The 10,947-nt window shown below is 55.8% G+C and overlaps 1 protein-coding gene across 1 annotated transcript; it reads right to left on the bottom strand.

Annotated features, from left to right (window-relative positions):
* Positions 1–1,056: 1,056 nt before the first annotated feature.
* On the bottom strand, positions 1,057–7,953 carry FOSB (FBJ murine osteosarcoma viral oncogene homolog B). The gene is made up of 4 exons (XM_012653454.1): positions 7,270–7,953; positions 5,061–5,381; positions 4,708–4,815; positions 1,057–3,646 (listed from the first exon to the last, which is right to left on the bottom strand). The coding sequence occupies exons 1-4, from the start codon at positions 7,393–7,395 to the stop codon at positions 3,185–3,187; spliced, it is 1,017 nt and encodes a 338-aa protein (XP_012508908.1). The 5' UTR covers positions 7,396–7,953; the 3' UTR covers positions 1,057–3,184.
* Positions 7,954–10,947: the final 2,994 nt, after the last annotated feature.

Raw genomic sequence — 10,947 nt, 5'->3', positions numbered from 1 at the left:
AGTCTTGGCCCCAGTATGTTCATGGTCTCAAAGAAATGGTCACATAACAAAAATAAAAGGAAACACATTTCACTGCAAAAGGGACCTCAGTTTTTGTAGTTCACGTAACCCTGAGAACTTTTTCTTTCTCTTTCTCTTTCTTTTCTTTTTCTTTCTTTCTTTCTTTCTTTCTTTCTTTCTTTCTTTCTTTCTTTCTTTCTTTCTTTCTTTCTTTCTCTCTTTCTTTCTTTCTTTTCTTTCCTTCCTTCCTTCCTTCCTTCCTTTCTTTCTTTCTTCTTTCTTTCTTCTGTCTTTCTCTCTCTCTCTCCTTTTCTTTTCTTATTAGCCTAAGTGGTCTTCAGTAGTTTGCTGGCAGGATTCTTCAACTCCTACTGTGCGATGCTTACCTCCTTAGTTTCTGTTCTAAGCCATTGAGTATAAAAGCTACATGGCCAGGAAACCTCTAAGACCCCACACCTAGAAGCTAATATTCTTTTTTTTTTTTTTTTTTTGAGACAGAGTCTCACTCTGTTGCCCTGGCTAGAGTGAGTGCAGTGGCATCAGCCTAGCTCACAGCAACCTCAAACTCCTGGGCTCAAGCGATCCTCCTGCCTCAGCCTCCCGAGTAGCTGGGACTACAGGGATGCGCCACCATGCCCAGCTAATTTTTTCTATATATTTTTTAGCTGTCCAATTAATTTCTTTCTATTTTTAATAGAGACGGGGTCTCGCTCTTGCCCAGGCTGGTCTCGAACTCCTGAGCTCAAACAATCCGCCCGCCTCGGCCTCCCAGAGAGCTAGGATTACAGGCGTGAGCCACCACGCCCGGCCCCCTAGAAGCTAATATTCTATCCCTCCCCGCCTTTTTCTATTAGGAGACACTGCCTGTGTGTACAGGAAGTCCCCCCAACTGTCTAGCTTCCTTTTATCCTGCTGTAGGCTGATGCCCTAGTAGGAGTTCCTGCGTACATGCGTGCCCGTGTGTACCGTCCCCCGGCAATCTAACCTCACTCCCTCTTGCTAGAGGGAGGCCGGGTAATGTGTGTCAGGAGAAAATAGACATTTTGGCCTGGTGCATGCGTTTTTAAAAGCTTTTTTATTGGCGACAGTGCAGAACCAAGAGGGGAGGAGAGAGGCCCAGCGCCAGTCTGCTCCAGCCCCCCCGGGGTCAGGTGCAAAATACAAAAAGAGAACCACAAATACAGCAGGGGAGGGGGTTGGGGATTCAATCGCTGTGGTCGGCAGGGACAGGCCCTGCTCGTAGTCTCACACTGGCACCCAGAATTCTCAAAGATACAGATTGTAAAAATCTATGATCCCTCAGGCTTACTCACAAAAATAAAATCTCATGTCCCCAACGAACCCGGTGTCAGAAGACAGCTAGGGGCTCAGGGACAGTCAGATAGGAGACAGGTAGAAATGGTCCCAGATGAAAACAGGCAGAGAGAAGACAGAAGAGAGACAGGCTCAGGAGATGCCCAAGACAATCAGAAAAGGGACAGCTGGAGACAGACAGCCAGAGACAGGCTGGTTCGAAGTTTCCAGAAGCAGTGTTTCCAATTCAACGGCTCGCTTTGAGGGCCAACGTGACCTAGGCCTAGGCCGAGGTTGCAGAAGCGCTCACACACTCACGCGCGCACACACCCCCATATATAATATATTTATTTATACATAATAGATATAAGTGCCTTTCGGAAACCAGGAAAGGGATAAATAGCTAGGGGAGGGGTCTGGGCCTGGGCACGCGGACTGTTTTCCATGCAGCACGGAGGGGGCATTGCCCACCCTCTATATTAAAAAATATAAATTTGCCTCGTGATAAAATTGTCACGAGGTGAAGCACAGGGAAGGCAGGGAGGGACAGCCGAGACCAGGACTCGGGCCGGGGGAGTCGGGGTGGGAGGCTGGGGTCGGGAGCCCAGCCCCGTCGAGTTTGCCAGTCCAAAAATATTCGGGGTTGGGGGGCAAAGCCTCAGCCCTGAAATCTTCTCCGGAAAAATGTCGCGCCCCCCTCGTTCCCTTTCTAAAGAGGCTGCAGGTGGCCGAGGGGAGGGAGAAGCTGGCGTCCTAGGCTGGGGACAAGTGACAGGCCTTAAAGGAAAAGGCCAGGGCTTGGGGCTGAGGGTCCTGAGGAGAGAGAGAGAGGCCACGGGGATGGAGAACTGTCACCCTCCTCTCGATTCTGTCACCCCCTTGAGTCTAACTCACCATTGAGGGCAGGGAGGAGGCAGATGGGCAGGGACTGGCGACGAAGGAAAGGCTTTGGGAGTTGGGGTCACAATCCCCCCGGAAGGGCGCTGTCCCACCCGGCACCCCCACAATCCGGCCAACTCGTTTCACAGTATAAACACCCCAGCAGGACGGGCACCGCGGCGCCCCCTGCCGCCTGAAGTCAGAAAGGCCCAACAAGGAAGGCCAGGAGGGGCGGAGGGGACGGCGGCGGGGGGAGGATAACACCGCGACCAGAGAGCAGGGGCGGCTGGCTTGGGGATCCTTAGGAGGCGAAATTCAAATCAGAGCCGGTTCTCCGGGAGGGAGTGGCTGGACGGTCAGGGAAGGAAGTTCACATTTCAGAGTAAGTCTGGGTTGGGGGGAGGGGATGATCATGGGGGGCGTCGACTTCCCTCTAAGGGGTGGGGCTCAACTCTGTGCAGAGGACGATCTGACCCCATGGAAGTGCGGGATAAAGACGCTGAGGTCGGGAGGGCAGGGCGAGCCAGCCTAGTCACCCGCCGAGGGGTCGGGGCTGGCGTGGGAGACACTGGGGAGGTGGCATTTCCTTGTTGGACCTCTCTGGAGAGGACTCCAGCCCACCCCGCTGCCCACCCCGCACCCTTGCCCTCCGGCCTCACCCGGGACGGCCCCAAAGGGGGCGTCACCCCCCACCCCCCCTTCCCCAGAGGCTGGGTTGAGGTGGGAGGGTCAACAGGCAGCTAACTGGGCGTGCCCATCCCCTTCCCACCCCTTTGTCCCCAAAGTCACCGGCTCTCCGGCCTTGCCGGGGCACAGAAACAAGAGGCAGCACGAAACGCAAGGAGTCCTCCTGTCCGATGGCAGTGGCGCGGCGGCGGCGGCGGGCGGCAGAGTCACACAGAAGAGCCAGGGAGGCCACACGCCCACTTTGTCTGTTCCCCTCTCTCTCCTCCTCCTCCTCTTCCAAATCTCTCTCCCTTGTGTGTTTGTTTGTTTTGTGTTTCTAAAGAGTTCACAGAGCAAGAAGGGAGGGCGAGTTCAGGGGGTCGGAAGGCTGGTCACTGCCGCTGGTGCGCTGGGCGCTGGCGAACGCGGAGACCTCCGGGCAGGTGAGGACAAACGAGGAAGTGTACGAAGGGTTAACAACGGGGAAGGGGTCGCCGAGGACTTGAACTTCACTGTGTGTAAAGAGAGAAGCTGTCAGGTTGGGGGCTGCGTCTTGGCTGGTCTGGAAGGGCAGGGGCGGTGGTGGCGGGGGCGGCAGCAGCCAGCTGAAACCGTCTTCCTTAGCGGATGCTGGCCCCGGCAATTCTCTCACCTCCGCCAGCGGGCCGGGCCCGGGCCCCTCTTCGTAGGGGATCTTGCAGCCCGGTTTGTGGGCCACCAGCACAAACTCCAGACGCTCCTTCTCCTTTTGGAGCTCGGCGATCTCCGACTCCAGCTCTGCCTTTTCTTCCTCCAGCTGGTCTGTCTCCTGAGGCCCGGTAGGCCGGGTCATAGAAGAGAGGGAGGAAGGAGAAAAAGGCCGTCAGCCACTGGAAGAGGCGGTCATGGCTCCCCTACACCCGCTGCTGAGGCCCGGGACTGGAAGGCAGCTCCCGACTGAGAGGAAAGACCCCCTGAGCTGGAGTCCTGGTATGCAGTGGAACTTGGCCCAAGGGTCTTGCATTCTAGGAGCCTCAGTTTCTCCATCTGTCCACGGGATGGTTGGGAAGGGGCCGGGTGCACATGGAAGTCTCTGATGTGCAGGAGGCACTCAGAGGTTTGTTGAATGAATGAAAAATTGTTATGTGTTTTTAATGTGCTTATAATGTGCTCCCCTGTTACTCCTCCCTCTCTGCCTCCCAGGGAAGGGACAAAGTAGAGCAGGAAAGTCGAGAATTCCCCTGGTTTCCTCGAGGGGTAGCAGGTCACCCTGCAGGCATGAAGCAGGGAACTCTCAGACCAAGGTAGGGCATAGAAAGGGAGTGGGATGACCAGTCATCCTGTAGCGAAAAAAAAAAAAAAAAAAAAGAAAGGGAGTGGGCTTCTGTGGATGCCGCCGGCCCAAGTTCTGAAGAAATGAGCGTGGCTGGGGCAGGAGGTGGAGAATTGACAAAGGATCAAATAATTGCATTTCAAAGACTCTCCAGAATGTTAAAAGTAGACTACTCGTCCTGGGAGATGGGATGAGGGGTTGAAGAAATGGAGAAACCAAGGCAAAAATGGATTATCACTTGCCCAAGACCAACAGGAGAGGGGACTGGCGCTCCCCTCCCCTAGAGACCCCCACTTGTCACCCCAGGATGAAGTGAAGGCCAGGAGACTGGGGCATAGGGGCGTAAGTCAGGAAAGGGAGTAGCCAGGAGTCCACATAAGTATGTGGGGGTCTGTGTGTGCGCACAGGGCTACCCCATCTGGCCATACCTATACTTAGTCCCATTTGTGAAACCTCTGGTTCTCATCCCAGAATAATGGCGCAGGTGGAGGGGGGACGGAGAATGGGGAGAGAGCCCCCTCAGCATACCCTCGCCCCACCCCAGGGACTGTCCTCACCGCCTGGAGTCGATCGGTCAGCTCCCTCCGACGGTTCCTACACTTAGCTGCCGCCAGCTTGTTCCGTTCCCGGCGAACCCTTCGCTTCTCCTCTTCCTCCGGGGTAAGCTGAGTAGGGGAGACAGAGGCCATGAGGTTTGGGGATACAGTGCACTTCCTCCATCCACCCCGAACCTCTACTTCTTCCAGAACCCCCAGGAGCCACAAAAGGACTCTGTAGTCCTCGCTGACTGTAGCAAGGATTGATGGGGTTTCTGCAGCTTTGAGGCCTTAATAAACCCCCACCCCATGAGAAAGTTCCTGCCTCTCTTGCTTCTACCCCCTCGGGCCAAGCTCTGGTGCCCCTTACTCACCGTCTCCTCTCGGGGTCTTCTAGGCCGGGCTCGGGCCGGGCGGGCAGGCCCAGGTCCACTGGTGGTTCCACTGGTGGAAGGCCCGCCACTGCCACTAGCTCCGCCACTGCTGTAGCCACTCATGCCTGGTGTGGAGTAGCTGGTTCCTGGCATGTCGTAAGGGTCGACAACTGGGGGCTGGGAGGCCAGTGGCTGCCCCTGGGACTGGGCCATGGAAGAGATGAGGGTGGGTTGCACAAGCCACTGGAGGTCCTGGCTGGTTGTGATCGCGGTGACCGTGGGCACGAAGGAACCGGGCATTTCCCCGAGACCGGCGCACTCCTACGGGGTGACACATACACACACAGGCGTAGACACACAAACAAAGACACCGACACACACACACCCAACACACATAACACACAGCGACCCCGTGAGTGAGCACAGGGTGAGCAAGTGTGGATGTGTGTGTCACAGGGAAAAAACCACAACACCCACCCTTCCACTACACCGTGACGCAGTGGTTAATGAGAGGATTTCTGCTCAACTGGCTTCTACCTCCTCCTTCTTCCTCGGGGAAAGGTTGCACGGTTCCAGCGGGTGGTGAATCACACCCCGGGTTGGTGACTCTTAGGTGTGGGGGGTGGAGAGGAGGCTGGACACAGCCGGGTGACAGAACCCCGGGGACGGAGCCACAGCCACACACACAGCCACAACACCCCACCCCCACCCCAGAGGCAAGGGGAGGGAGAAGGAGAGGCCTTAGGCCAAGCCTTCCTCTACACTCACACACATACACACACCCCTCAGTGCGAGAGGCGGGGGTCCCAATTAAAAGGACGTTGGGGGACGGGCCTAGGAGTTTAGAACAACGTTTCAAGTAACTGTCTCTCCCCAGAGTGAGACTGACAAGTGACAGGTTGGGGTGAACGGACAGGTAAAGTCACCACCCGGGCTCCCTTAGATTGCCCCAGAGGGGGAATAGTGCAGGACCTGAGCCCCCAAGCCCAAGCAGAACTCATCTCCCCCCGCCCGCAAATGGAATCCTGGAACTGCTCTGAAGGCTTAACTACTCTCCCGGGGGGCGTGGAGAGGGAAGGGCTGGCGCGCCGGCCAATCAGCGCCCTGAGAACCCAGAGGGGGCGGGGCTCCTGGAGACCACCTGGCTTGTTCCCCTCCGGTTAGCGATTCTAGTCCTGTCTTCGGATACACCGGGGGGACCTGGAGTCCGGAGCAGAGGGAGTGGGGATGTGTCTGTGTGTGTCTAGAGAAGAGGGTGACGGCCACCATGGCTCCCCAAGAAACGGCGGCACACAAACAGACACTCCCTGCCCCTGAGAGCCGAGGGACCAGATCCCCGCAAAGTCTTCGCGAACCCATTGGGTCGCAAAGAATCGCTCTTGTCGAGATAGGAATCCCCTCGCTCGGCCTCTGCATGCCGGTAAAAGAGTCCCAAACGCCCTGGAACCACGGGTTGCGGGGACTGAGAGGGGGAAGGAAACTGCACCCTACAAATAGGAAGGGAAAGTTGATTGGCCAAAGCCCGCGCTGCTGCGACCAATCGGAACGCCGGGCTGCCCCCTCCCTTAGCAACGTGGCCCCGGCGTTCCAAAATAGAACGCTCCCTGGACGTCAGGGGCGGGGCGGACGAAGGGGGCGTCGCGCGCCGTGCGTGCCCCGCGTCAGACGGAGGATTCCAGCGCGTCAGCCGTTACGCACGGGTCCCCCGTTACGTCTCGGCGCTGGAGGCGGAGGCTGCGCGGCCGAGGGTTCGAGGCCAGCTTTCCCGAAGGGTGGAGGGCTACCTGGCGCCGGAGTCGGCGCCCCGAAAGAGGAGGAGAGGGGAAGAGGCTACTGGAAGGTATCCCCGGATTTGCCCCAACTGCCTAACTGCGTTAGTTTCAGATTGGGGACCTGAGTCGGGGGCAGTCCCGGAGCCAGCTAAAAGTTCTCAGCCCCGTTACCGCATACACGTTGCACTGAGCGGCACATCCCCACCCCCATCCTGCCCCAAAGCCTACTTAGCTGCGTTCCCTCCCTGCACTCCACACGCACAACCAATTGCAAACATCTCCCGACTTTTCGCAGTTTGCAAAGTGCGCTGTGAGCCTGTTTCACCTCGGATCTTGGGTTTTGACGTGTCTTTATCTGAGGGGTTGGGGTTGCTCCCTTCACCCTTGACTTAGAAAATAAAACCTACAAAACATCACCCCTACTATCTAGAACTTACCTGGGAGGCGGCGGCGGTGGGTGGACTGCCGAAGGAGTCCACCGAAGATAGATACTGAGACTCGGCAGAAGGTGAGGAGCTGCACCGGGAGCCGGAGTCGTAGTCTCCGGGGAAAGCCTGAAACATTTCCCTGGGCACAGGGGGGGCCCTGTGACCACGCTGAGGTCGCCGGGAAGCCAAGGCTATGGCTGGGTGGGGGAAGTAAGGTGCGAGTCCGGAGTGAGACGAGTGAGTCCTCAAAGTACGTTGTCCGGGGAAGCTCGGGGAGGGGACAGCGTCCCGCTCCAACAATGGCAAAGTTTCTCTGTAGTCCTTCTGCGGTGCTCAGGCCCCCACAGGATGCCGCTGTGCCTCCTGAAAGTCCAGGCTCCGTAGGACTCGGGGGCGAGGGGGGATCGCTCCCCCTGGAACAGAAAGCACTGTCCCGTTGTACAGAATCTGCTTCAGGTGCGGTCTTCACGCGTCCGGCGGGTCCCACGGGGGGAGGGGAGTAATAAAGAGGACGAAAAAGTCGGTTCCTCCAAAGTAAAATAAAGAAGTATCTAGAAGAATCCTTCCAAAAACTTTCTCTCCGGAAAAAAAGAATAAACCAAATTTCACAGCCCTCAAGAAGAAGAATCACAATAATCAAGTTTCCAAGTCCCGGCTCCGGGTATCCGTGCAGTGGCCGTAGCTCTCAGTCTTATGAATGAAGCACAGAGCCGCCAGCCTGTATTTATACGCCCGGGAACCGCCCCCCGTGCTTACGTCACGGCCCTGCTCTCCACAAACTTCCCAAAATCTCCCGCCCCGCTAAACCCAGCCGCCCGCCGTCCAGCCAGAGGTCTTCCCTAACCTCGATCTGGTCACCTGCGTGACCCTCGCGGCCCCAGGGGTCTCGGGAGCTGCATTCCAGGCCTCTCGGCGGGAGGGGATCCCGGCCCCACCTTCCCGGAGTTCCTGTGACGCAATTAGCCATATAAGGAGCTCGGCCGGCGCGGCCGAGTGTTTGTTTGGTATCCTAGCAATGACGTCAGAGGGAATCCCTCGCTCGCTCGCGCGCGCACCCCGCGGAACCCGCCCGCGCCTGCGCAGTGCCACGCCGCCCCGGGGACTGGTATTAATAGGCACTTAGGCTAGCCGGGGAAGGCCCCTGCTGACCCGGGCCGGGGAGACCCCAACTTGCGGGTCTCCTTTACCTCTGGAGCGCCGCCCCGCCCCATTCTCTCGTAGGTGCAGCGGCCCCACTCGAGAGGAAGAGCACATCTGCAAAAGGAGACCCTGATTAGTGCGGTGTAGTCACGTAGGCGGGGAAACTGAGTCCCGAGTGAGGTTGGAGGGACTGTGATGCTCCAGGTGATAGTGGAGGTGAGGGTGGAATCTCAAGGCTCATCCTAGCTTCTGCCCTGACTCGCTGGGCGAGTCTGGGAAACGTTTTCCCTCTCTGAGCTTCACTCCAGTTTTCCCAGCAGGGCACAGGATGTGTATCTTGGACCGAGCGGGCTTCCCAGGTCGGGCGCTTGGGAGGAATGCGGGTTTGGAGAGGATGGAGAATGAAAGAGCAAAGCCTCCCTTCTGATGGCGTTGGTGGCCTCTCCTTCCCGCTTTATAATCCTATCTGGAGACAGAAAGAGTGTGTGTATCAGGGGTGGGGAGATAATAATAATAATAATAATGATAATAATAGATTCTTTGTATTTAGCACTTACCAAGTACTAGCTCCTGTGCTAAGCATTTCAATACAAGATTTGTAATCTGTAAAACAGCTTTGAAAGTTTAAGCGAGAAAAATCTTTATTTTATACAAGAGAAAAATGATACTTGGAGAAGTTAAATGGTTTGCCTAAGATCCCATTGCTAGAAATTCAAACTCAGAATTGTCATACTCTAGAACTGCTCATTCAATTTCTTTCCTGATTTCTGAGACCTGCCTGGTTGGATGAAACTCTGAAAAATTTGTGTCTGGGGATTGCTTAAATGATAATGGTGGTAATAGTAGATGCCCTTTGTGGGGGGATTATAAGCTTTACAATCCCACCGAGCTGCCCCCAGAGAGTGCTGGTGTAACCTCGTCTCACAGAGGTAAAGCTGCTCACCTGAGACAGCCTAGTTAGCAAGTGAGGTTCAAGAGTCTCACTTGGGTATTTCTGATGCCACAGCCCCCAACTCTTAAACACCCACTGGGAAGGGTGCCGACAGCTGCTTCACAAACCTCAGAGACCCCAGCACTTCCTTACCAGTGCACAGCCTGGTCCAATCCTGGGCACAGTGGGAGGTGCACTTTAAAATCGTTTAATCTCACAGGCCCAGAGAGGGGGAGGGCCTGGCTCAGGGTCACACAGCAAGTCTGAGGCAGAGCAGGAGGAGGGGGTGGTTCCCAATTCCCAAGAAGGTCTTGATTCCCAGTCCCAATAGTGGGGCAATGTGAAGGTTGGAGGGACATGGGGACAATAAGAGGAGATTGAGGCTTCCAGACAAAAACCCAGCCTCAAGCCTGCCCTCTGCGTTGTTTCCCTACGCCCCCTCTGTCTGCACCAGTTGGGAAGGAGGGACAGGAGGGACTGGGAGATGACACAGCCACCACCGAGGCAGTGACTCGGTCTCAGCATCAGACAGGGAGTGACCCCTCATTCTTCCATCCCATCCAAGCTCCTCATCTCCTCCTCCACGGAATAAAGGAGACACATAAACCCCTACCCTGGCTGCCAAAAGACTTTCACAGCCGACCCGGGTGGCATGTTCCTCTACATAGCCGCTGCCATCTACTCACAGGCCCACAGGGTCACGCCTGGGCACTCAGCCATTCGCCCACAAGCAGCAACACACGTGGCCACACAAAAACAGCTTCACAGGCACACATCTGCACGTAGAAACACACACTCTCGCATGGTTACCAACACACATGACACACGTCCACACACACAAAGAGACATACGGTTCAAGTGTACAGCCAGATGGAGACAGGCACAGACCCCAAAGCACACAGAGACCCCCTAAACCTTTACTGCAGATGAATATATGTTCACGATGGGCACGTATGTTCACGATGTGCACGTATGTTCACTCGCAACACCCAGAGATCAAGACAACAGACACACACATACACCCTCAGGCCAACAACCACACATCCTGCTGAGGCACCCACGTGTATATCTCTTCACACAACAATAACAAGAGCTAATTCTTCCCAAGAGCCTATATTAACTTATTTAATTTTCACAGCACTCCCACGATGTAAGAACTATCATTTTACAGGCAAGGAAACAAAGGCCCAGAGAGGTGAAATTGCTTGGCCAAAGTCACACAGCAAGTAAGTGACAGAGCCGGAATAAGTATGCAGGGCGTCGGCTTCAGAGCCTGTGCTTTGAGCGATGATGAAATGAATTTATGTATGTCAATATGTTAATATTAACATGCAGATGGTCACACTCATGCAGGCACTGGGCATTGACCCTCAACCCACGTGGACCCAGAAGCTAGGTGACCTGGGCTTGCATTCTGGCCCTACCACTAAGTAGCTCGGTGAACTTGACCTGGTGACATCTGGAGCCTCAGTTTCCTCACCTGGGAGTGGAGGACAGGAATAGCGCCCAGCTCACGAGGCCGGTGCACAGATTCCGTAAAGCTCCCGGCACACTGCAGACGCTTGTTTTGTTGTTAAAACAAGGTCACCCCGACCTTTATACATGCCTTCATTTCT

Source organism: Propithecus coquereli, unplaced genomic scaffold, assembly GCF_000956105.1.
Source record: "Propithecus coquereli isolate 6110/MARCELLA unplaced genomic scaffold, Pcoq_1.0 Scaffold42, whole genome shotgun sequence".
Taxonomy (NCBI): domain Eukaryota; kingdom Metazoa; phylum Chordata; class Mammalia; order Primates; family Indriidae; genus Propithecus; species Propithecus coquereli.
The sequence above is the reverse complement of the archived record's forward strand: the minus strand, read 5'-3'. Positions and strand labels throughout refer to the sequence as shown.

Coding starts and splice junctions, on each gene's coding strand:
- FOSB (XM_012653454.1), bottom strand. CDS start 7,395: ATGTTTCAGGCTTTCCCCGGAGACTACGACTCCGGCTCCCGGTGCAGC. Junction 4,816..5,060: donor GAAGACCCCGAGAGGAGACG/GTGAGTAAGGGG, acceptor TCCCCTACTCAG/CTTACCCCGGAGGAAGAGGA. Junction 3,647..4,707: donor TGACCGATCGACTCCAGGCG/GTGAGGACAGTC, acceptor ACCGGGCCTCAG/GAGACAGACCAGCTGGAGGA.